General features: G+C 40.5%; 1 protein-coding gene across 3 annotated transcripts in view; it reads right to left on the minus strand.

Moving 5' to 3' along the window:
- ano1a (anoctamin 1, calcium activated chloride channel a) overlaps window positions 1–27,705 on the minus strand; it is a 156,046-nt gene that overhangs the window by 59,201 nt on the left and 69,140 nt on the right. For 2 of the 3 annotated variants that reach the window (XM_061884759.1, XM_061884745.1), the window contains 4 exons: window positions 25,594–25,635; window positions 17,157–17,221; window positions 16,223–16,357; window positions 6,689–6,849 (listed from right to left, as the gene is read on the minus strand). In XM_061884759.1, coding sequence (XP_061740743.1) covers window positions 6,689–6,849; window positions 16,223–16,357; window positions 17,157–17,221; window positions 25,594–25,635 — 403 coding nt within the window. The remainder of the gene's footprint in view (window positions 1–6,688; window positions 6,850–16,222; window positions 16,358–17,156; window positions 17,222–25,593; window positions 25,636–27,705) is intronic. The other variant, XM_061884754.1, reaches the window with a different exon arrangement.

Genomic DNA, 27,705 nt, shown 5'->3' on the forward strand with positions numbered 1-27,705 from the left:
GGGGGGGTACTGTCACGACACGGAGTCGAACCCACGTTTCCTCGGCGGCTGGAGCTGCGTGCGCCTCCGCTAGCAGTGCGCCAAAAGAGGCCTCTGCTGACAGTGCACTCAGACTCGCCCTCACTCGTGCTGAGTGCAGCATGCCAGAGCAGCAACAAGCCTGCATCCGGTCAAGAATCAACACACCTGGATTTGATGAGAGGGAGCAGCATAAAAGCCAGCAGACCCGAGGAACCTTTGCCAGAACGTCGCTGTCTTCTCAGTAAGCATTACGTCTGGCATTCCCTCCCCTGTGTTTTGCTCTTTTCTCTCTCCGAGTCTCCCTTGTTCATGTCCCTTGTGTTTTCCACAGTGACTCCCGTCTTCCGTGATCGTACCTTGCCTCTCAACATCCATCCGGATTCCTAACTGCCTTCCTCGATCCACGACCTCCCTGCTCAGACCCAGACCACGCTGCCTCGCTCCTGCCCCCCGACATCTTGCCTGCTCACGAACTGCCTCTTCGCCTTGCCCCTCTCGATTCGACAAAGGATACAACCAACACTCACAGACAACAAACCCTGGTAACATTTACATTATTAATATTACACATAGTCATCACTCATTCACTTAGAGTAGCATACACACGCCATGTCTCATCAAAGGTTTAAATAAACCTTGTGAACCGCAGTTGTGCCCTGGTTGTCGCCTCCTTCCCTCCTCTGTACATAACAGATATATCGCGGGTTTGTCTCTGTCTGATATAGAAAATGACCATATCGTAATATTCGAGTATATGTTCTCACGCAGTTGCTTTTAGCTGCGGGCATTACACTACAGGCGTTTCTCATTCCTTCTCGTCTCTCCTTCTCACAGAGACGTAAAACAAGCCCGCCTTCTTACATACGTCACATACTGTCGCGCTTGGACCATCATACTCTCTCACCGAGCAGAGAGGTAGCAACATGGCTAACGTTAGCTGAGGCAGGTCGTGCAAGCAGAGCGGAGTGAGTGACATTACAAGAGCGAGAAGGTGCGAAACCGATCACAAATGGAGGAAGAACAATTATTGCCCCAAAAAAACAGCAGGGGGTCCATCATCTGGCTGTGGTTTGGCTTCAAGCGGGAATATATTCAGCAGACAACAGCAATATGCGAAGTATGCAGCAGAAGTGTTACTACAAAAGGTAGCAGCACTACTAATTTGTTCTTTAATGTAAAAGTCACCTTTGAGAGAATGAAGAGTATTTAATAAATACAGTTTTGGTCAATTAACTTAGTTGTGATTTCCCTCTCTGCATGAAAGTTTAAAAAGTAGCATATATTAATGCAGTATGAAGAAGAATGTTTTAATGTAGACACATAGAATCATCATACTGCTGTGATTATATGCATCAAGTGTTCTTTCAAGGCTAAGGAAAATATCGAGATATATATCGTATATCACGTTATGGCATAAAAATATTGCGATATTAATAAAAGCCAATATCGCCCAGCCTTACATCAGATCATTGTCTCCCAAAACATTATTAGTTAATCAGGTCATTAGAAACAACAATCTTAACATCATTGGTCTCAGCGAAACTTGGCTAAAACCAGATGAATTGTTCCCGCTTAACAAGGCATCTATACGAATGCCCATATTACCCGTCCCTTTAAAAACGGGTGGAGGGGTTGCACTAACATCCAATGAAAACCTTAACCTTAGCCCTAACCTAAGTTATAAATATAAATCATTTGAGGTTACTGTGAGGTTTTTCACTGCTACTTCTCTATCAGGCCCCCCTAAGCCCTATTCGGACTTTATCAGAGAAATTTCAGAGTTTGTTGCTGATCTAGTGACGCACGCAGAAAATATAATTATAATAAGGATTTTAATATCCAAATGAATACCCCGTCAGACCCTCCATGCACGGCGCTCCAGACTATTATTTATAACAGTGGTCTTACACAAATAATAAATGAACCCACGTATCGCAACGGTAATACGATAGACGTAGTCCTTCTCCGGGGTGTTACCACCTCCAAAGTTATGGTACTCCCGTACACTAAGTAATGACCTCATAAAATTTGAAGTTCTGACGCATTGTCAACAAGAAATTAAAACTACTGCTTTAGCAGCCAGAACATTAATGCTGTCACAACTATTACTCTTGCTGGCCTAATGCCTTCGGTAATGGTTCCATTCCCTAATGATATGGGCTCTATCGATAACCTCACTAAGAACTTTAACGATGTCCTGTGCAATGCCATTGATAGTATAACATGGCTAAAAGTTAAAAAAAAGGCCTCTAAAAGGTGTACCCCCTGGCTTACAGAAGAAAATAGAGCTCTTAAACTATCATGTAGAAAGCTGGAACGCAAATGGTCTGCGAGTAAACTGGAGGTTTTCCATCAAGCATGGAGGGATAGTTTAACAACTTATAAACGTGCACTTACCTTAGCAAAAATCAATTACTACTCCAATCTCATCCGCCTCAATAAAAATTATCCAAAATATTTGTTCAACACAGTAGCATCGCTCAAGGAACTCGTCCCAGTGGCTCCACCCACTCGGCTGATGACCTTATGAAATTCTTTAATAAGAAAATCGAACACATCAGAAAGGAGATTAAAGATAACGCGTCCCAGGTCCAACTAGGTTCTATTAACGCAGATACGAATGTATGTAGGACGGATATTGCTGTCCAAAATAATCTCTTTTCGAAGAAATAACACTAAAGGAACTCCTGCGATGTGTAAATAGGACAAAACAAACAACATGTTTACTTGACCCACTGCCTGGGAACCTTATCAAAGAGCTGTTTGTAATATTAGGTACATCAGTGCTAAATATTATAAATGTATCACTTTCCTATGGTACCGTTCCCCAAAATAGCGGTTAGTCATCCTCTGCTCAAAAGACCTAACCTCGATTCTGACATCACAGTAAACTACCGGCTGGTGTCCCACCTTCCCTTTACCTCAAAACTCCTCGAAAAATTGTTGCATAACAGCTAAATGAACACTTAGCGTTTCACAATCTCTGTGAACCTTTTCAGTCCGGTTTCAGGGCAAATCACTCTCCTGAGACTGTCCTCGCAAAAATGACTAATGATCTATTGCTAACTATAGATGCTGATGCATCATTCATGTTGCTGCTACATGATTTTAGCGCTGCTTTCTATACTGTCAATCAAAACATTTTCTTAAAAGGTATCAAAACACATATTGGTATGTCAGACGGAGACATTTCTAGGTTTTCTCGTTGTTCCCATTGGATTTAGATTTTTCTTGCCTTGTTGCGGTTTCTGAGCCAAGGATGTCGTTGTGGTTTGTGCTTTTTTTGGAATTTTGTCTATCGTTCACAATCATCATGAAAGACATGACGACGGATGGATTTTCTTTTTAAGGCATTTTAAATATTAAATAAACATAAATAAAAGTCTGCTTATAGCAGAGTCAATGGGCGCTCCGGTATTCCGCCCATAAAATCCAATAAATAAGTTTCAAAACTTGAACATTAAGTATCAGTGATATTATTATCATAAACGCTAATGGAGACAAACTATTTAGAGCGGCACTGTGATCACTTCCTTTGTTTCCTTGCTTCCTGCAAGTTTATTATAGATCATAAATCATACCTCTCACCAGAAAAAAAGGAGGCTGACTATATAATCAGACAAGTCTGGACACTTTGGGCGGTATAGCTCCGTTGGTAGAGCGGCCGTGCCAGCAACTTGAGGGTTGCAGGTTCGATCCCCGCTTCTGCCATCCTAGTTACTGCCGTTGTGTCCTTGGGCAAGACACTACACCCACCTGCTCCCAGTGCCACCTACACTGGTTTAAATGTAACTTAGATAGTGGGTTTCACTATGTAAAGCGCTTTGAATCACTAGAGATAACGCGCCATATAAATATAATTCAATTCAATTCGACAGCCATTTTGGACCTGGAACTGGCGAGGATGAAACAAAAAGCGCTTGTCCTTAAAAAGTTCCAGGATCTAAAAGTTCCTGAAATTTGGTGGAAAAAGGCCAACCCATTAGAGTACTTTTCTCCCTTTGCGAACTGCAAACCGCACCAAAAAACTGCATGATCCAACAGTCCCTATCACACATTTACTTCATGTGTTCCAGTGACTCCTCTCAGGAAGCAAAGTCACACTTGTCAATCCTCCTGTTTTCTCTGCGAATTTTACAATATTTGCCCTTCTTTCCCAATAGCTTCTCGCGCCCATATTTTAATTTTCATGAAGAAATAAAAAGAAAATATGTTAGGTATTGCCGCAGCAGCACAGCTTTGAATCAGCCCAAGAAGTCAGGCCTTCAAAATTAAGGCTGAATGATTAACTGCATTTGCAATGTATTCACTATTTGAAAAAATGCGGTTTATTAATCGCAAAAGCTATATTTTGGCTGGTCACGTGACGAGCGAGTGAGTGGAGCATGGAGATACGTCAACGTTGCATTCTTTTGAGTGGTTAAACGGATATACCGGTAAATAAAAAAATTGCCTGTCAATCAAAATGTTAAAAGAATATCCATCCATCCATTTTCTACCGCTTGTCCCCTTCTGCGTCGCGGGGGTGGCTGGAGCTTATCTCAGCTGCATTTGGAAAACCGTGGACAAGTCGCCACCTCATCGCAGGGCCAACACAGATAGACAGACAACATTCACACTCACATTCACACACTAAGGCCAATTTAGTGTTGCTAATCAACCCATTACCAGGTGCATGTCTTTGGAGGTGGGAGGAAGCCGAAATACCGGGGAAAACCCACGCAGTCACAGGGAGAACATGCAAACTCCACACAGAAAGACCCTGAGCATGGGCATCGAACCCAGGAGCTTCTTATTGTGAGGCACACGTGATAGCCCCTGTTCCACAGTTCTATCATCAAAATAATTTACACAACAAAAATAAGTATAGTATCACTGTGTTGTGTCACAATCGCATTGAAGACAACTTGGTGCAAACATAAGATCACTGAGTAAGCAAGCGATGGCCTTTTAAAGATACGCACTGATGTTGTGAAAGCCTAACATGAAGGAAGGAACCCAACCACGATTTCAGGTGTTACTTTAAAGGCCTACTGAAATTAGATTTTCTTATTCAAACGGGGATAGCAGGTCCATTCTATGTGTCATACTTGATCATTTCGCGATATTGCCATATTTTTGCTAAAAAGGAGTTAGTAGAGAACGTCCACGATAAAGTTTGCAACTTTCGGTGCTAAGAGAAAAGCTCTGCCTCTACCGGAAGTTGCAGACGATGACGTCACATGTTGATGGCTCCTCACATCCTCACATTGTTTTTAATGGGAGCCTCCAACAAAATGTGCTATTCCAACCGAGAAAACGACAATTTCCCCATTAATTTGAGCGAGGATGAAAGATTTGTGTTTGAGGATATTGATAGCGACGGACTAGAAAAAAAAAAGTAAAAAAAAAAAAAAAAAAACGCGATTGCATTGGGACGGATTCCGATGTTTTTAGACACATTTACTAGGTTAATTCTGGGAAATCCCTTATCTATCTATTGTGTTGCTAGTGTTTTAGTGAGTTTAACAGTACCTGATAGTCGGAAGGGTGTTTCCACGGGTGTCTTGACGCGCAGTGTCTCAGGGGAGTCGACGGCAGCTATGGACGGCACAAGCTTAGCTTTTCTCCGGTAAGAAGCGACTTTTTAACCACAATTTTCTCACCGAAACCTGCTGGTTGACAAGTGGTCGGGATTCATGTTGGCTTGACCGCGCTCTGATCCATAGGAAAGTTTCACCTCTAGGAATTTTAAAAAAGGACTCACCGTGTGTTTGTGTGGCTAAAAGGCTAAAGCTTCCCAACTCCATCTTTCTACTGTGACTTCTCCAATATTAATTGAACAAATTGCAAAAGATTCAGCAACACAGATCTCCAAAATACTCTGTAATTATGCCGTTCAAGCAGACGACTTTTAGCTGCGTGTGTGTGCAGCGCTCATATTCCTAACAGCCCGTGACGTCACGCGTACACGTCATCATTACGCGACGTTTCGAAGACGAAACTCCCGATAAAATTTAAAATTGTAATTTAGTCAACTAAAAAGGCCGTATTGGCATGTGTTGCAATGTTAATATTTCATCATTGATATATAAACTATCAGACTGCGTGGTGGGTAGTAGTGGCTTTCAGTGGGCCTTTAATAACATCCGGTTTTGCCTCACTCTCACACAATTAAAGCAGTCAAGCACCCTTGCGACTTTCAATAATCAAAGTGCAGTGTGGCAAGACTGAAAATCTAAGTATTTAGGAAATTTAAAATGTTATTATTTATAAGAACGAACATTTTATTTTAAGTGTTTTCAGTGATACGGATCAAAGTGCTTGTGTTTGTTAAAAGGAATGAGTTTTTGAAAATTAAATCGGAGAGAAAATATACATTTTGAGGAAAAAAAATGGCGAATAGATTTTTTTTCACAATTGTTTAGCCCTATTCAAAATAAAACCTGCCCGTAAAGTGACACATTAGGCAAGTCTTTCCACAAGCAAAACCCCGTTGAGTTAAGCACTCTGATTACCAATTTAATTTTGAACTACATTTAAGTTGTAATGTATATTGTTGTACTCTGTGTGTGTGCACACAATGTTTCAATTGTGAAAAGATTTGCAAATTTATTATTAAAACTGTGATTTCCTATCCTACAAATGATTTTTTTAATGGAAGAATTATAAAGTTGAGTATATTTACCCCACAGGGCCATGAAAACAGAGAAAAAGACAGTTGCAGGGTTGTCAAAGAGGTGGCTGGCTCGGGCAGTACCACATGCTGTCACTAGCTTCCAATAGCTACAAGCGCTATCGCACAGCGGGCACATGGTGATGTTGTTCCTTGGATCGCAAATCTCCATGCTGTAAGGGAAGATAGTAGAACAGCAAACTTAGAACAACATTTATGTAATACTATGTATGAAACACAGCACACATTTTGTTCAGGCTGCTAAATTCGATCCTTTTCAAAATCATTCAGAATATTATTTGCATTTAGTAAATATAATTTGTCTTTTGGTTTCAACTGTCATATATAGGGGTAGTGATATCTTGTCGAGGAAATGTGCCTCTGATAGTAACAGGAAGTTACGTTATGTGTCAGTCAAATACCAGTCACTTTTCCACCACAAGAACTTTACCCTTAACCTCTGCGGAGGCAGCCACAGTGACAGGGACCAGTTCTGCAGAGACTGGCTGCGCAGACTGCCACACAAGCTGCCATTTCCTTACCAATGCTAGATCCCTCACAAACAAACTGCATGAGCTGATGCTTCATATTGCAGCAACAGTGTATTGATCACAGGGACATGGCTCCACTCGTTTGTACACCAGTAGCTATTAAGATATCAGACCGTACAGCACACTGGCATGCCAGTCAAACACTCTGATACACTGAAAAAAATAACTCATAAGATTTACTTGAAAAAATTATTGTAAGTACTTGCACGCAAATGATTTCAGTAAAATTTAATGCTGCAATATCAAGTAACACTCACTTGCCAGTATCAAGTAAATTCTACTTACCATATAACATAACAGTTGTGAAGATATTAAGTAACAGTTACTTAGTTACATCCAAGTTTTAAGTTATATTTATTTAAACAAATTAAGTAAAGTCTACTTGTTTTTCATCGGCAGGAACATCATTTTACTCAAAATTTTAAGTAAATTTTATATACCGTATTTCCTTGAATTGCCGCCGGGGCTCTAATTAATTCAAAACCTCTTCTTACTCCTCCATTTATCAATGGCATGCAGTAAAAAATAGAGTGTGATAAAACATTTTTTATAAAAATGTATTCTGCGGCCATAGCCCGGTGGTTGGGGATCACTGCTCTACAACATTTCATCGCGCCCACTTTTACACCATGCTGTCTGCATGCCGGAAGGACACATGTGTTTCGCTGCTTCTCATACGAGATTGCAATGCATACTTGGTCAACAACCATACCTTTTACACTGACGGTTGTGATATAAACAACTTTAACATTCTTACTAATATGCGCCACACTCTGTGAATCCACACCAAACACATTTCTGGAGAACATCGACTCTGTAACACATTATAAACGCAAGATAAGAATGACCCATAATGCCACCTTGCAGTGCTCTGTGAAGTGATCCTAACGGACCAGAGCAGAGCCAGTCGGCCAGAGCCTGTTGTGCTGTGCGCATGCGTCGTCATGCATGCGTTTCAAAACACTAGATTTTCAGAGTAAAGTTTATGTAATATTTTTAGGTTTATGTACGTACAACTATTAAACATTTAAATAGGATGAGGAAACATAAGTAAAACTTACTCTTCCCACATAATTCATGTATTACGTTAATAAAATGTTTAATTTCACTTAGGAAACTCTAGTTCTTACTGAATGTTAAAAATATTAGGTATAAATTATGACAGTTACTCTAATAGAGTTTACAGCACCAAAAAGTCACTTTTTTCAGTGTAGTGAATAATATCAAGTGGACAAACACACAGACTCTGATCAGTTAATGCTCCACACACCTAGAGTAGATTAGTAGTAGTAGTAGAATTAAATACACTTTGCTTCTTCCCACCCCTTTTCGGGCATGTAGTAAAGACAAATGGAAATGTGTAAAATATCTGATGTACTGTATCATGGAAAATTGCGTACATGTTCAAAATGATTACAACCACTCAACCAACATGCTGTTTGAATAGGAGTAGGAAGATAATCTCATCTCATGCAATGAGACAATACACAAAATTGGGTTCATCAAAAGAAAACAAGTGAATTATAAAGGGAAGCTATAGATTTTCCGCTTTTTTGACCTATGTTTTTACTGTAACGGGGCGGTCTTTAGGACCCAGCGCCTCTAGGAAGGAGCCATGGTGAGGCAGGAGATCAGACATCTGCCTTTTGCCTCATCAGTGTTTCCTGATGTGCACGTTTGAATATGGCCGCTTGCCACCGGTGTCGGCAATGCTCTTAACAAGTGTTTTATACTTTTATGAATTACTCTTGACTTAGAAGTTGGTACCTTAACTGTGTATGAGCTGCTTCCAAAACCAATATTTGTGGTTGACAACTGTAGTTCCTGCTGCACTAATCTTAAAGAGATTTGGATTGACGCCATTTAGCCAAGGGAAATAACATTCATGGATGTAACCATGGTTTAATGCACCTTTTGCCTGTTGGTGTCACGCTAACTGGTCGTGTTTGGCGGTTTTCGGCTGGTAGCTAACCACTAACTCCCATCCCAGGAGAGAATAGATTACTTCTTCAAAAGCGTTACTGAGTCCTGTAATGCCAGCAATCTTGCACTTTGATTTTTAGATATCTAAATATGTAATCATAAGAGTGTATTATAATGTTATCTTTGTTTGTAAAGATTGAGACGGTTTGACACAACAAGGAGTCAGGACCCTCCTCCATTCACATCCCATCTCCCCGGATTATAAATAACTTAATGTAAATAATCAAATGTACTTCTAATGTATATACTTGTTCTTATGCTATCTGAACTCACTATGTTCACTACTCGCTGTACATATCCTACTAACTAAGACCTACACTGTTTCACGGCGTGGCGCAGTGGGGAGAGTGGCCGTGCGCAACCCGAGCGTCCCTGGTTCAAATCCCACCTAGTACCAATCTCGTCACGTCCGTTGTGTCCTGAGCAAGACACTTCACCCTTGCTCCTGATGGGTGCTGGTTGGCGCCTTGCATGGCAGCTCCCTCCATCAGTGTGTGAATGTGTGAATGAATGGGTAAATGTGGAAGTAGTGTCAAAGGGCTTTGAGTACCTTGAAGGTAGAAAAGCGCTATACAAGTACAACCCATTTATCATTTAATGTTCATTTCTCTGTTGAAGCAAATGTTGATGAGTGAAGTACTGATATCAACCAAAGCTCCTCATCCCACACTCCGGATTGTAAATAATGTAAATAATTCATTGTATATACTATGATAATTAACCTGTGTGATGACTGTATTATGCTGATTGTATATATTTGTACCATGAATTGATTAACGTGGACCCCGACTTAAACAAGTTGAAAAACGTATTCGGGTGTTACCATTTAGTGGTCAATTGTACGGAATATGTACTGAACTGTGCAATCTACTAATAAAAGTATCAATCAAAATCAATCAATCAAAAAAAGACACAACTCATTAGGTGTTTCTACAGAAAGTTACACATCTCTTTGTTATTAGGGGGGAATTATTTTATAAATGTAAAAACCAATGTAAGTGTGTGAATATTGTGCTAATAATTGTTGTCATGCTTTTATAGGAGGCTAAGTCTACCACCCCACACTGTGTACTTACCTTTGTGCCTTATATTAGAATTGTGCCTTAAATTGGAATTGTTAAGGCAAGGGTTTTTAAGCTTCCAGACTCCCTTTTCATAATTGTGTTGCTAATTTGGTAAATTTCAAACCCCCGCCAGTAAACTGTGTCCCAGGGGGGATGGAACATATTTTGATACTGGCTACTATAATATTGTGTGAAGTGACTTATTTTCCACTTCTAGATTTATTGCAGTGATATTCTGCATATGTAGCAGCTAGAGATGCGCGGTTTGCGGTCTCATCCGCGGAGTCCGTGGGTAAACCGCGGGTCGGGTGGCTGACATGACGAAAAAATAGATTTTAATTAGGTTCGGGCGGGTGGTGGTTGAACCATCCGAAGACATTTGATATACATTGTTCTGGGATCGGTATCCTTTGCCATTCAATGAGTCATTTAAAACCCATGTCATAAAGCGAATAAGTCAATAGGGGACGCTATTATTCCCTTGAATGACTCTGCCGGCAGTCACCCGGATATTAAATATTAGTGTGTGCTATGAAGCCATTGGCTTTGTCGCCTTCTACATCATACACAATCTGCTTGTCAGTCCAGCATCATGTTGTGTGTGGCTTCCGCAGCAACACGCACACGACTGCAAGGCATACTGGGTGACACAGAGTACACTAATGGTTGTGATATAAACAATTTTAACACTCTTACTAATATGCGCCACGCTTTGAAGCCACACCAATTAAGAAGGACAAACACATTTCGGGAGAACATCCTCACAGTAACACAACATAAACGCAACACAAAAAATACCCATAATCCTTTGTATTCATGACACTTCCTGACTATTTTATACACCCCAAACCCCCGTGCGTCGGTAAGGTGGGCAGGGTTGGGAGCGCGGGGGTGTAAAATATATTCAGGAAGTGTCATGAATACAAAGGATTATGGGTATTAGTTGTGTTGCATTTATGTTTTGTTACTGTGAGGATGTTCTCCCGAAATGTGTTTGTCAATCTTGTATTGTGTGGCTTCATAGCGTGGGGCATATTAGTAAGTGTTAAAGTTGTTTATATCACAACCATCAGTGTACTCCGTATCACCCAGTATGCCATTCAATCTCATATGTGAGATTACGGAAGCTCCACACAACATGTTGCTGGACCAACAATCGGTTCTTACAAGTTGTTGAAGGTGTTAAGGCAATGGCTTCATAGCACGCCCACATTCTTGTCATCAGGATTAACGCTATTGAATAATTGCGAGAACGTTAGCGGCTCCAATTGACTACATTACTCTATGAAACAGTTTTAAATAGGTCTCTGAGTGGTAAAGGTGGCCAACCTCTGATGTAATTCAGCGGGTGGTTGGCGGGCGGGTACGGTCCCGATAAAATGTTGGTTCGGGTGGATGACGATTTTGGTGACGCGGATGTGGATGATATAATTGCCTATCCGCGCATCTCTAGTAGCAGCTCATTCTGTACTTTTGTATTGCTTGCGGTGATAGATCATTGTTGTGTTTAGGTACCCAAATCTATATGTTCCTACCGCTCAATGGGGTTGCTTCTACCCACCTGCCCTGGTTATAAACCCTACCACCCTCCTATATTAAGCCTTGGCACTAGTTGAAACAACTTTTTATTATTGGAAACAATAAATGGATTATATTTTTCTATACACCAGCCTCTGGTCTATGTCACCATTGGACCTCTACCAGCGGAGATACCTCCCCTTAAGATGGTGGCGTTATCCAACTTGGTATTGTTAAAGGATTTTTAGTCATCATATCCCACTTTGCCACATTACAATGTTGGATATTTGTGTTAAACAATCAAATCGTCAAAGCTTAAGGTTCACGCGATTTGATTTGATTCTTATGGGTTCAATTCAGAATCCATTCAAAACGATTCTCGATTCAAAATGTATACGTTTCTAATAACGTTGCATGCCAGTTCAATTATTAACTACATTCCTCCATAAAAAGATAAACAGCTCTAGTACATTTTATATTATTTAAAGGACAACTAATTTTGTTTAATAAAATTAATAAAGTCATAAACAAATAAGGCAACAAGAAAATTATTCAATACTTCTCTTTTCTAAAGTAAATCTGTACAGCAGATGCTATCATCTTCATCAACAATATGATTTCCCTGAGTGGCTGGACAGAACAGATAATAAATTTAAAAAAATAATCAGAATTTATTTAATTTATGTTTTATGCCTTTTTGGTAAAAGAAAACATTTGTTTCTTATATGGCAAACACACATCCCATAAAATATTTCAAATGTAATATTATATTTTTTTGTAGCCTTGAATAGGTCAATAACAACAACATTGGTTTTGATGTATTTTTTTTATTTTTTTTTTAACAATGACAGTTTTAAAGAAAAACAAACAGCATGGCAGCTTTGTGATCTTAAAGACAACATTTCAACACCTGTTTGCTATTTTATTCCATTTTTTATGCTATGTTTGTTGTCTAATGTTATGGTGTAACCGTATGTTTAGAATGTGTCTGGAGTCCCTAAAAAATAAGCTGCAGGGCCGCAAAGGACCCACAGATCCCAAAGTTAATCTATAGTATAAACCAGGGGGGGCCAAATGTGTGGCCCGCATGCCGAATCAGGCCCCTGAACAGGTTTTATCCGGCCTGCAAGATGAGTTTGCTGAAACTGTTGTTCTAAATGTGTACATTGGATGTTGCAATATCAGTTCTTTGTATCCCCTGCCCCGGGAGCTACATGTGTTTTGTTAGAGTTAGGATACAAAATAAGGATTGTTATGTTCATGCGTTGATTGTCAAATGTGTTGTTGGTAATATGACCTGTGACATTTCTACCCAAATAAAAGCTTTTGATAATCTGTACATTTTGTGTTGTACGTATTTATGACCTGCGATGAGGTGGCCACTTGTCCCGGGAGTACCCCGCTTTCCGCCCGATTGTAGCTGAGATCGCGATCGCGGGGGGCGCGAGAACCGAAGGGAATAAGCGGTTGAAAATGGATGGATGGACGTATTTATGACTGCATGGTGACACACTTTTTGGCCGCACATACATATGCTGAAATAATATGGATCCCTTTCTAACTTCATGTGTGATTAATGAAATGAGTCCAAATTTACAATTTCTGTTGTGAATGATTCTACATATGTACAGAATAAACCACATGATACTAGTACATCAGTTGAGGAAAATTAGTAAATAACATTACTGGACAGCACAGTTACTGAAATAAGCGCACGGTTAGATGTTACATTAAAAATATATGATCAAATTGGACAACCCAGGTCTATCTGTTTTGAACTGCTTCGATTTTATCATTGACCTTTTTAAACACAAATTAAATTCTTTGATTGGTGTTCTAATTTTTTGTTTTTTGTTTTATCCACTTGTTAACAGAAAAACAAGGACAACAAACTCATCTGCAACTTTAATTTTTCTATATTTTAACTAATTATTTCATTTATTCAATAATTTCTGGTTGCTTACTGATGTATCAGATCATCTTCTAGTAATTCAGTTTTTTACAAATATTTCAGAAACAAAAACTGAAGTTGAAATAAAACATAAATGTGAAATTCATGAAAATCTCATTGGCAAATCGGTCATGGGATGAATTTTCAAACATCATGATGCTGAGATTTTAATTTTCCTGACAGAACTCTCCTGAAGGAATCAGTAAAGTACTATCTACTATCTATGGCTTACCACACATCTATGCATATAATTATTGCTTCGTTTATTACAAACTCAGTTTCCATATGAGTTGGGAAATTGTGTTAGATTTAAATATAAACGGAATATAATGATTTACAAATCCTTTTCAACCCAAATTCAATTGAATGCACTACAAAGACAAGATATTTGATTTTCAAACTCATAAACTTATTTTTTTTTTTTGCAAATAATAATTAACTTAGGCTGCAACACATGCCATGTGTTGAATCACCTTTTCTTTTAACAACACAATAAAAGTTTGCTAACTGAGGAAACTAATTATTGTAGCTTTAAAAAAGGAATTCTTTCCCATTCTTGTTTTATGTAGAGCTTCAGTCGTTCAACAGTCCGGGGTCACCGCTGTCGTATTTTACACTTCATAATGCGTCACACATTTTCGATGGGAAACTGGTTTGTTGTAACACGTGCTGAATGTGGCTTGGCATTGTCTTGCTGAAACAAGCCAGGGCGTCCATGTAAAGACGGCGCTAACTTGGCAGCATATGTTGTTCCAAAACCTGTATGTACCTTTCAGCATTAATGGTGCCTTCACAGGTGTGTAAGTTACCTACGCTTTGAGCGCTAATGCACCCCCATACCATCACAGATGCTGGCTTTTCAACTTTGCGTCGATAACAGTCTGGGTGGTTTGCGTCCCCTTTGGTTCGGATGACACGATGTGGAATATTTACAAAAACAATTAGAAATGTGGACTTGTCAATCCACAGAACACTTCTCCACTTTGCATCAGTCCATCTTAGATGATCTTGGGCCCAGAGAAGCCGGCGGCGTTTTTGGATGTTGTTGATAAATGGGTTTCGCTTTGCATAGTAGAACTTTAACTTGCACTTAGAGATGTAGCAACAAACTGTATTTAGTGACAGTGGTTTTCTGAAGTGTACCTGAGCCCATGTGGTGATATCCTTTAGAGATTGATGTCTGTTTTTGATACAGTGCCATCTGAGGGATCGAAAGTCACGGTCATTCAATGTTGGTTTCCGGCCATGCCGCTTAGGTGGAGTGATTTATCCAGATTCTCTGAACCTTTTGATAATATTATGGACCGTGGATGTTGAAATGTCTAAATTTCTTGCAATTGCACTTTGAGAAATGTTGTTCTTAAACTGTTTGACTATTTGCTCACGCAGTTGTGGACAAAGGGGTGTACCTTGCCCGATCCTTGCTTGTGAAAGACTGAGCATTTTTTGGGAAGCTGTTTTTATACACAGTCATGGCACCCACCTGTTCCCAATTAGCCTGCACACCTGTGGGATGTTCCAAATAAGTGTTTGATGAGCATTTGCAAAAAAAAATGTTAATCAGTTTGAACATCAAATATGTTGTCTTTGTAGCATATTCAACTGAATATGGGTTGAAAATGATTTGCAAATCATTGTATTCCGTTTATATTTACATCTAACCCAATTTTCCAGCTCATATGGAAACGGGATTTGTAAATGTTTTCCATTTAAAATAAAATTAACGTTTCAAAACTATGTACTACATCAGCTATTAAAAAATATACCATTACTAAAAATAATATTTAAAAAATCTCCAAGCAACGCACATGTCTGTGACCGATTTCAAGTTGATTGTGAATGTCATTGTATATGTGCGTGCGAACACTTTAATGCATCTGAATTTTTTATTTGCCTATGCCGTTTACTGGATTTGAACATACATTTATTTTTAGGAGGAATGTCACACAACTCTAGTTACATGAGGCCTTTAGGCCAGTGGTCCACAACTCGATTGGTACCGGGCCGCAGAAGAATTTTTTATTAATTTACTCTAACCACTACTAATGTTCTGCAAATCAAATATTCTTCTTTCGTTCATCTTTCTATCCAATGTCAAGTATCTTGTAATATAAATATTAATGTACAATAGAAATAAAATAACAAATGTTCCTTGCATACTGCAATGGCGGATGAAATCTTGAATGTAAAGTTTAAGAAACGTCCCAACTTCGTTCAATTAATCAGCGCTGAACAGCACAGCTTGACTCTCTGAAATTCCGTTGTGGAACTTTATTTACTTAGGTAGTTTTTGCCGGAAACAATCATTAACCAGGGTAAATGGGTAAAGTTCCTGTAAACGTTCCTGCGATAGAAAAAGGTGTCTTGATACTTGATTTTGTGTTAGTGTAATTATTAAAGTATTGTTTATTCAATTTAATTTATGTATATTTATATTTGTGCATTTGGGTCATAACAGTAGATGTGTAATAATCCATACCTTGGTATGTTATCATCGACTGTGGCACAGCCATAGAGGAAGACGATAACTCCAACAATGGCTGCAGGGATTAACATCTGTGTGTAGACTCCGAGCCAGGCAAAGTACAATCCAACCTTCTCTCCAAAATACTTCCTGTGGACAAAGAAACAAACAAGTAAAATACTGGTAGTATGTCCATAACTTAGTTTCCCTGTCAACCACTCAATTCACTACAACAGACTAATTTTCCAAATATTTTGATCAAAATTCTTTATCACAAAAGTTGTCATCGCTACAAGATGTGCAATATTACCATAAGCAATGAACCATGAGCGCTATAATAATTCAAAAATGTTTGAATCGAACTGTTCGGCATTTCTGGGAGATTTTCAGGTGATATACATGTCGTCATGGTAATTCAAGGGACTGCGTCACAGCAGCTGAGAAGTGTAAGGAGTGCAATGTTAGCCTTTGCTTTGGAATTTAAATAGGGAGCAAAAAATGCTTATACTGATTTAAGAAAGAGAGAGACTTCTACAAACAAGTTAAACTTGGCCAAAATTTACAGATCGTAAAGCCAAAATTCTTGATACATGTAGATTCTGGGCCGAATTGTAGAACGCTACTTATTCAAATGTATTCTCCACTAGACTGTCCTATGTTTTATATTGCTTTGAAATGTGTTTTAACTACAGTGCAGCCTTTTGTGAAACTTGTATTGCTTTTTTAAAAATGTGCTATAAAAATAAAGTGGATTGGATTGAACCTATTGTGGCCTGCAGGTCATAAAGTTCACCCACCCCGGAATGACTGTAACTGTAATGCAATCATTGTATGACAACCTTGTGTCTCAATGGTTAGTAACATTCTCCAACAGTCAAAATCTAAAAGTGTGGGCTATGAAGTGTCTATAACTCCCTAGTTTATTAGGAATACTTCATTGGGTTCTCACCTAATCAGTCCAATTGGTTGATACTTGTAGAAGGCACTGTAGCTGGCCCACTGCTCATACAAGATCTATGAAGAGAAGTAGGCAGTAATTATAAACACATCTATAACCACTATATGCAATACAAACTACAAACCCCGTTTCCATATGAGTTGGGAAATTGTGTTAGATGTAAATATAAACGGAATACAATGAATTGCAAATCATTTTCAACCCATATTCAGTTGAATATGCTACAAAGACAACATATTTGATGTTCAAACGGATACACATTTTTTTTTTCCAAATAATCATTAACTTTAGGATTTGATGCCAGCAACACGTGACAAAGAAATTGGGAAAGGTGGCAATAAATACTGATAAAGTTGAGGTATGCCCATCAAACACTTATTTGGAACATCCCACAGGTGTGCAGGCTAATTGGGAACAGGTGGGTGCCATGATTGGGTATAAAAGCAGCTTCCATGAAATGTTTAGTAATTCACAAACAAGGATGGGGCGAGGGTCACTAATTTGTAAGCAAATTGTCGAACAGTTTTAGAACAACATTTCTCAACAAGCTATTGCAAGGAATTTAGGGATTTTACCATCTACGGTCTGTAAAATCATCAAAAAATTCAGAGAATCTGGAGAAATCACTGCACGTAAGTGATGATGATACAGATCTTTGAGCCCTCATGCGGTACTGCATGAAAAACCGACATCAGTGTGTAAAGGATATCACCACATGGGCTCTGGAACACTTCATAAAACCACTGTCAGTAACTAAAGTTGGTCGCTACATCTGTAAGGGCAAGTTAAAAATCTACTATGCAAAGCGAAAGCCATTTATCAACAACACCCAGGAACGCCGCCGGCTTCGCTGGGCCCGAGCTCATCTAAGATGGTCTGATGCAAAGTGGAAAAGTGTTCTGTAGTCTGACGAGTCCACATTTCAAATTATATTTGGAATCTGTGGACGTGGTGTCCTCCGGAACAAAGAGGAAAATAACCATCCGGATTGTTATAGGCGCAAAGTTCAAAAGCCAGCATCTGTGATTGTATGGGGGTGTTTAGTGCCCAAGACATGGGTAACTTACACAACTGTGAAGGCACCATTAATGCTGAATGGTGCATACAGGTTTTAGAGCAACATATGTTGTCATCCATGCAACGTTATCATGGACGCCCCTGCTTATTTCAGCAAAACAATGCCAAGCCACGTGTTACAACAGCGTGGCTTTGCAGTAAAAGAGTGCGGGTACTTCCCTGGCCCGCCTGCAGACCAGACATGTTTCCCATCGAAAATGTGTGGCGCATTATGAAGCGTAAAATACGACAACAAGACGCCGGACTGTTGAACAATTTAGGCTGTACATCAAGCAAGAAAGGTAAAGAATTCCACGTTCAAAGCATCAACAATTAGTTTCCTCAGTTCCAAAACGTTTATTGAGTGTTGTTAAAAGAAAAGGTGATGTAACACAGTGGTGAACATGCCCTTTCTCAACTACTTTGGCACGTGTTGCAGCCATGAAATTCTATGTTAAATATTTGCAAAAAAAATGACGTTTATGGGTTTGAACATCAAATATCTTGTCTTTGTAGTGCATTCAACTAAATATGGGTTGAAAAGGATTTGCAAATCATTGTATTCCGTTTATATTTACATCTAAAACAATTTCCCAACTCATATTGAAACCGGGTTTGTATGACAAACTTGACAAATGAAGTAGTATCTCTGTCTGTAAGCAACACTAGTTTATTATTGCTATGAGTATAATGTCAATACCAATAATGCCTAAAATGTTATCCAAACCAAACGGTTGCAATGTTGTTCTATAAATTTAATGTTTTAAATATTAATACAGATATTTATGTGAATGGGGAAAAATCAGATTGTATCAGAATTCAAATACTTTGGTGTTGTGACGGACTAAAAACAAATTCAAATACAGATAAAAACAATTCTTAAATAATGTGTAATTTCTGTTTCATAAGAACCCATTTATTACTGCAGCGTCAAAAATGTTCATGCATGCAAGAGTCCTGCCAGTCAGCTACTGTCTCAAACCTGGTCAAAGGCAAACTAAACAGGACTAAAACATTTAGTCTCTCTAAAAAAAGACTATTAACATACATGATGAAAACAAACTTAAGGTATCACTGTTGCCCTTTTTCACGAAAGCATAAACTCTTCAGTTGACATAACATAATGAAGTATTCAAACCTTTGTCTGATATAATAACTCAGGCCAGCAAGACAGATTTTATCAGCGATTCAATCAACTACCCAATGGCTTATTCGATACGTGTCTTGCTGAAACAGACGCAAGAAAGGAGTTGAATACTTTAATACCAGACTACTTCCAGGATCAAGTGATTCTGCTTTGGATTTAAGAGAGTCAACGTTGTTGAAGTGCTTTACTATGCACCCAGCATACTTGCCAACCTTGAGACCTCCGATTTCGGGAGGTGGGGGTGAGGGGCGTGGTCGGGGGTGGGGGGCCGTGGTTGGGGGCGTGGTTAAGAGGGGAGGAGTATATTTACAGCTGTTGTGTGCGCAGTTGTGCACTGCACTTTCTAAAGTTGATGTTATTGTCACATATGCATGATTGATTGATTGATTGAAACTTTTATTAGTAGATTGCCCAGTACAGTACATATTCCGTACAATTGACCATTAATTGGTAGCACCGCAATAAGTTTTTCAACTTGTTAATCAATTCATGGTACAAATATATACAATCAGCATAATACAGTCATCACACAAGTAAATCACCATATACATTGAATTATTTACAATCCGGCGGGTGGGATGAGGAGCTTTGGTTGATATCAGTACTTCAGTCTTCAACAATTGCATTGAAACAGTGTAGGTCTTACTTAGTAGGATATGTACAGCAAGCAGAGAACATAGTGAGTTCAGATAGCATAAGAACAAGTATATACTTCAGAAATACATTCGATTATTTACATTAGGTTATTTACAATCCGGGGAGATGGGATGTGATTGGAGGAGGATTAGTAAAGGGTTGGAGTTGCCTGAAGGTGGTGTGGTGCATGTATAGTAGATGGCAGTATTGTCGTGTTTAAGAGTGTCACATGCTGTTTACGGCAGACGAGCTGCCTTACGGTAGAGTGGTAGACGTAAACGTGACTGCTGTTGCTGTGTGTTGTTACTGCGCTGGGAGGACTTACGGAAACTGTCTAACAATAAACCCACATAAGAAACCAAGAACCCGCCCTCGATCATTCTACAGTTATAACGTCATTGGGCAGACACGCTATCAGACACGTTACTCAGGTCCTCATAGAGCTGGAGGGGGCGTGGCCTCCAGCTCCGCCTGAATTTCGGGAGATTTTCAGAAGAAAATTTATCCTGGGAGGTTTTCGGGAGAGGCGCTGAATTTCGGGAGTCTCCCGGAAAATCCGGGATGGTTGGCAAGTATGGCACTCAGCTAGTGCATGAAGTCATTCCCAGTAGACGAGTTGATTATTTCCCGGCGGAAAGGGTCCTGAGTGTTGTTTGTGCATATGCACCAAAACTACATCACAGAAGACCCAGCCTGCATCAGGTGAATCTGGAGGGTCCCTTTGAGGTTTCACTCCCCATGGTGGTCTGTTGACGGCAATCTATGCCCAAGCTGGCTGTGGCTGTGGAAACCGCCTAAATGTATTTATATAGCGCCTTACTATACCTGCACAATATCCAAAGCGCATTACATTATATGTTATATTAACCCATTCACACACACATTCACACACAGGTGGCAGAAGCTACCATTCTAGGCGCTCACCGCAACCAATCAGGAGCAAGATGGGTGAAGTGAAGTGAATTATATTTATATAGCGCTTTTTCTTTAGTGACTCAAAGCGCTTTACATAGTGCTTTACTATACCTGCACAATATCCAAAGCGCAATACATTATACGTCAATGTGGGGCGTGTTCCGCGCGTCCCCTGCGGGCGGGGTGTGTGCAGGGGCCGGCCATGAAGCAGCCAACAGTTGAGTGGATACCTCAGCTGGAAAGAGTGATCCAATCACCTGTTCTCTTTATTAGCAGCGCTGGAGACCATGAAAGGGGAGAGACATGAGGACGCAGGAGGACGCAGGACAGAGGCACAGAGACGAACAAGAGACAGCTGAAAAGCTGGACAGACGGACAATTGTGTACAGTAAAAGATGTACTAAAGACTGTGTCAAACCTGAGAAGCTGAACAGACGGACAATTGTGTAAAGTAAAATATGTATTAAATACTGTGTCAAACCTGTATCCTGAGCTGTGTGATACTGTGACCAGAAGAAGCCGGGCGAGACGCAGGAAACTTCCACAGTCATATTAACCCATTCCCACACACATTCACACACAGGTGGCAGAAGCTACCATTCTAGGCGCTCACCGCAACCAATCAGGAGCAAGATGGGTGAAGTGAAGTGAATTATATTTATATGGCGCTTTTTCTCTAGTGACTCAAAGCGCTTTACATAGTGAAACCCAATATCTAAGTTACATTCAAACCAGTGTGGGTGGCACTGGAAGCAGGTGGGTAAAGTGTCTTGCCCAAGGACACAACGGCAGTGACTAGGTTAGCAAAAGCGGGAATCGAACCTGCAACCCTCAAGTTGCTGGCACGGCCACTCTACCAACCGAGCTGAAGTGTGTTGCCCGTGATTAGGATGGCAGAAGGTGGAACCCCAAGAACCCTCAAGTTGCTGGCATGGCCACAAATCTGAATCCTACATCTTCTCTCTGTATTTAACTGACTTAAATATTTACATTAAGTTCACTTCCTTTTTGAAGGAAGGGTAGGTGTTGTGATAAAAACTAACAAGTAAAAGACATTTTGGTGATAGTCATTGAATGTCATTGCTTTTTATTGTAGAATCTGTCATATTCCGTTATTTTGTAGTTGTTAGCAAAAAGCTGTTTTGAGAGCAATATTTTGCATTTTATTCAGCATGTGTCAGAAAGACGTGCTATCTGACAAAGACAGCTGTGAAGAAGTGAAGTGAAGTGAATTATATTTATATAGCGCTTTTTTCTAGTGACTCAAAGCGCTTTACATAGTGAAACCCAATATCGAAGTTACATTTAAACCAGTGTGGGTGGCACTGGGAGCAGGTGGGTAAAGTGCCTTGCCCAAAGACACAACGGCAGTGACTAGGATGGCGGAGGCGGGAATCGAACCTGCAACCTTCAAGTTGCTGGCACGGCCACTCTACCAACCGAGCTATGCCGCACCGAAGAAAGAGGGGGTCTGTGTTGGTTGGTGTATTGATGCGGTGGCAGTGCGGCCCTCTTGTCTGATATGGGTGCTGTCTCTCGGTTATTTGGGCGGTGGTGTGTTTGTGCGGGTTTGGTTTTGGGGGCGTCTTGTACATGGGAGTCTTTTATTGGGGGGGGGGTGTTAATGTCTCTTGTTTGTGTGTTGACGTTTGGGCTGACTGGCGAGATGGCGCTGGCTGGTCTTCATGATCCTTTTGGAGTGTGGTTGTCGGTCGCAGCTTTTTGATCGTTTTGATTTAATCGGGTGGTGCTGGCTGTCTGGGGGTATTGCAGCCGCTGTTTCTGCTGCCGTTTGTTTGTGAGGTGGGCGCCCGTGGCTTCTTAGTCCTGTGCGGGCGGGTGGCCGATGTTGTGACTTGTGGCGGCGCATGGACGTGTACGTGCTGGTTTTCGGGGCTGGCAAACCTGCCAGCTTCTTTCTCGTTTATTGTCAAGTTGGTTGGCTTGTCGGGTGTCGGCCTGGACCTGCCCTTGTGCTCTGCCGCACCGTCCTTTACGCTCGGTGTCGTGCCGGGCGGGGGCTGCGCGGCCGGTCCTGGGGGGGAGTCGGCGCCTCAGGCTACTGTGGCCGTGCTGCATGTCTGGGGCCCTTGGGTCCCACCGTCCACCCCTTCTGGATGCATGTCTTGGTTGGGGCCCTCTGGGTCTAGCCCCAGCACCTATCGTGCCAGCTTGGTGCACTGCAAAGTATTCCGAAATGCTGCAAGTCGGCCAGCTGCTGTGGTAGTGACCTTGTGTGCCAGCGTATCTGTGATCTTCTTTTAATTATTTTTTTAATATTTTCTTTGTCTTTTTTTTTTAATTATTTGATTATTATTGTTATTCCTATTATTTTTTCCTCCCTCATGGGGAAGTTGCTGGATGTTCCATCTCTATCTACTCTGGCTCCCGCACATACTGGCAGACAAATGTATTGTACATACTCACATACACACAATTATTCACACATATATACATACGCACACACATAGTTACACACGCTCCCACATACATACATAAATACAATACATACCTACACACTCAAAGTTCATACATCCACACACGTTCACAGTAGAAACATACATATAAACATACCTCACATATGCATACATACAGTCACACATATAATCAATTTTCATGACACATATATTAACGCTGTTCCCCTAGGGTAAACTGGGTAACACACGGCAGACAGACAAAGCGTAACCTATTGTTACTACAACAATCTACAAGGTTAATACAGTTCGCTTCTCTTGCTTCCCCTCTTTCTGCTTTCTTTTGTATTTCAAGTTATCATTGCATATATGAATTGTTGCATTTGAAACAATTGTATTGTTGATAATAGAGGTAATTATTGTTATTATTCACTATCAATAGTGCTATTGCTATTGGTATTTGTATTGCTCCATTTGTAGTATAAAAATGTTCACTGTCATTTCTGTGTTATTAATATTTATTTCACTAACTGCTTCTATGCTTTCACGTTTACCAACATATTTGAACATATCGTATTTGCTGATGTTGTTCTGTTTTTGTTGTCTCTCTGTCTTATACCCCTCTTGTACCCCTTTGTCTTTCTTTTTTTTCTCTATCTATCCCCTCCTGCTCCGGTCCGGCTGGGCAAAATATAATATAAATCCAGTCTCGCCTCGATTACTGTAACATATTATTTTCGGGTCTCCCCATGGCTAGCATTAAAAGATTACAGTTGGTACAAAATGTGGCTGCTAGACTTTTGACAAGAACAAGAAAGTTTGATCACATTATGCCTATACTGGCTCACCTGCACTGGCTTCCTGTGCACTTAAGATGTGACTTTAAGGTTTTACTACTTACATATAAAATACTACACGGTCTAGCTCCGTCCTATCTTGCCGATTGTATTGTACCATATGTCCCGGCAAGAAATCTGCGTTCAAAAGACTCCGGATTATTAGTGATTCCCAAAGCCCAAAAAAGGTCTGTGGGCTATAGAGCGTTTTCCGTTCGGGCTCCAGTACTCTGGAATGCCCTCCCGGTAACAGTTTGAGATGCCACCTCAGTAGAAGCAATTAAGTCTCACCTTAAAACTCCTTTGTATACTCTAGCCTTTAAATAGACTCCCTTTTTAGACCAGTTGATCTGCCGTTTCTTTTCTTTTTCTCCTATGTCCCACTCTCCCTTGTGGAGGGGGTCCGGTCCGATCCGGTGGCCATATACTGCTTGCCTGTGTATCGGCTGGGGACATCTCTGCGCTGCTGATCCGCCTCCGCTTGGGATGTTTTCCTGCTGGCTCCGCTGTGAACGGGACTCTCGCTGCTGTGTTGGATCCGCTTTGGACTGGACTCTCGCGACTGTGTTGGATCCATTATGGATTTAACTTACACAGTATCATGTTAGACCCGCTTGACATCCTTGCTTTCGTCCTCTCCAAGGTTCTCATAGTCATCATTGTCACCGACGTCCCACTGGGTGTGAGTTTTCCTTGCCCTTATGTGGGCCTACCGAGGATGTCGTAGTGGTTTGTGTTGTGGTTTGTGCAGCCCTTTGAGACACTAGTGATTCAGGGCTATATAAGTAAACATTGATTGATTGATTGATTTAATAAAGTGGGCAGCACGGTGCTAGAGGGGTTAGTGCGTCTGCCTCACAATACGAAGGTCCTGAGTAGTCCTGGGTTCAATCCCAGGCTCGGGATCTTTCTGTGTGGAGTTTGCATGTCCTCCCTGTGACTGCGTGGGTTCCCTCCGGGTACTCAGGCTTCCTCCCACTTCCAAAGACATGCACCTGTGGATAGGTTGATTGGCAACACTAAATTAGCCCTAGTGTGTGAATGTGAGTGTGAATGTTGTCTGTCTATCTGTGTTGGCCCTGTGATGAGGTGGCGACGGTTCCAGGGTGTACGCCGCCTTCCGCCTAATTATAGCTGAGATATGCACCAGCGCCCCCCGCGACCCCAAAGGGAATAAGCGGTAGAAATGGATGGATGGCATTTAATAAAGTCAAATACAAATAAGGCACCAAGGGAAGTATCCCACACTTCTCTTTTGTAAAATGAATCCGTACAGATGATATGGGCATCTACTTTTGTACATCACCAATATGATTTGCCTGAGTAGCTGGACATGATTAAAAATAAGAGCATATGAAAACTTTCTGTAAAAGCATAAACCTCTGATTGAATTTTTTATTTAATAGTTATTTATATCAGGTTACCTTTCTGTCATTTTGTTCAGCATTCACTCCCTCAATGTCCCCCTGTAAAATTCAAGCAAAATGCAGAATATAGTATTAATATTTGTTTAACAGATGTCACACATTTCTTAAAATTAGAGATGTCCTAAACATGGGATTGAATCAGTGGCCGGTATTAGCCTTTTTTAGATGATTGGAAATCAACTGATGATGTTTACTGCAGCCGTGTCCGGGTGTTCACATGGCTAAAGATATCTTGGAAAAGCATGCAGGCATAGAGATGTACAATGGCATTTTCGTATTCCTTGTTACACATATGCAGGGGGTGTGCAAATTCCAGGAGTGTGTGTGTCTTGCCAGAACATCAGCAAGATTGTAAAGAAAGCTGGATCAAACACGTATCTGCGCTGCTCATGTCCATAAACAGTGCAGCGGCCTCTTTTAGTAGTTTTAGCATCCATGACAGAATATATCCCAGAAATTTACAAGTGTATTCATCACATTAGAACTACAGGCCAAATATTGCTATACATGCAACACTACACACTGCAAGACGAAACAAGTAGCAACTAACCGTGAAGCTTCAGCTCTTGAATGAAAACAGGTGTGACTAAATCGATAAAAATATAGAAATTAAGAATCCCAAATATGATACCAGTACGTGGTCGATACTACAGTGATTAGATTAAGTTTGTTTGGTTATCTGAAAATTGTTTTTTGTTATTTTTGTTACATTCTGGACAAAATTGATTTAAATAGGAGCCAAAATATTTTTTTGCTTTTGTGTAGTTACAATGAACAGAAATATAAATGCGACACTTTTGTTTTTGCTCCTATTTTTCATGAATTGAACTCAAAGATGTAAACCTTTTACGATATACACAAAATACATACATCCTCTGAAATATTGTTCAGAAATCTGTCTGAATCTGTGTTAGTGAGTATTTGTTCTTTGCCAAAATAATCCATCCCACCTCACAGGTGTGGCATATCAAGGTGCTGATTTAACAGCAGGATTATTATTATTATACAATAAAGTACTATCTATCTATCTATCTATCTATCTATCTATCTATCTATCTATCTATCTATCTATCTATCTATCTATCTATCTATCTATCTATCTATATATCTATCTATCTATCTATCTATCTATCTATCTATCTATCTATCTATCTATCTATCTATCTATTGCATAGGTGTGCCTAAGGCTGGCCACAATAAAAGGCCAAACTGAAATGTGCAGTTATCACACAGCACAATGCCACAGATGTCAAATATTTTGAGGGAGCGGGCAGTTGGCAATCTGATTGCAGGAATGTCCACCAGAGCTGTTGCCCGTGAATTGAATGTTCGTTTCTCTACCACAAGCAGTACATCCAACCAGCTTAATAACCGCAGACCAGGTGTAACCACTCCAGCCCAGAACCTCAACATCCAGTAGGTGCACCTCCATGATCGTCTGAGACCAGCCACCCGGACAGCTGCAGCAACAATTGCTTTGCATAACCAAATAATTTCTAAAGAAACTGTGAGAAACTGTCTCAGATAAGCTCATCTGCATGATCGTCGTCCTCATCGGGATCTCAACCTAATAGCTGTTTGTCGTCGTAACCAACTTCAATGGGCAAATGCTCACATTGGATGGCGTCTGGAACGTTGGACGGCGTGGCGTGGTTTCGAGAGTGGCCGAGCCAGCAACCTGAGGGTTCCTGGTTCGATCCCCACCTTCTACCAACCTCATCACTTCCATTGTATCCTTGAGCAAGAAACTTCACCCTTGCTCCTGATGGTTAGTGCTTTGCATGGCAGCTCCGGCCATCAGTGTGTGAATGTGTGCGTGAATGGGTGAATGTGGAAGTAGTGTCAAAGCGCTTTGAGTACCTTCAAGTTAGAAAAGCGCGATACAGGTATGACCCATATAACCCGTGTTCTCTTCACAGATTAATCCCAGTTTTCACTGATCAGTGCAGATGGCAGACGGTTTGTGCCGTCCTGTGAGAGAGCGTTTTGGTGATGTCAACGTTGCGAATAGAGTGTCCCACAATGCGTGTGGGCTTATGGTATGGGCAGGCGTATGTTATGGACAACGAACGCAAGTGCATTTTAATGATGGCATTTTGAATGTACAGA

Source organism: Nerophis ophidion, linkage group LG02 (assembly GCF_033978795.1).
Source record: "Nerophis ophidion isolate RoL-2023_Sa linkage group LG02, RoL_Noph_v1.0, whole genome shotgun sequence".
Taxonomy (NCBI): Eukaryota; Metazoa; Chordata; class Actinopteri; order Syngnathiformes; family Syngnathidae; genus Nerophis; species Nerophis ophidion.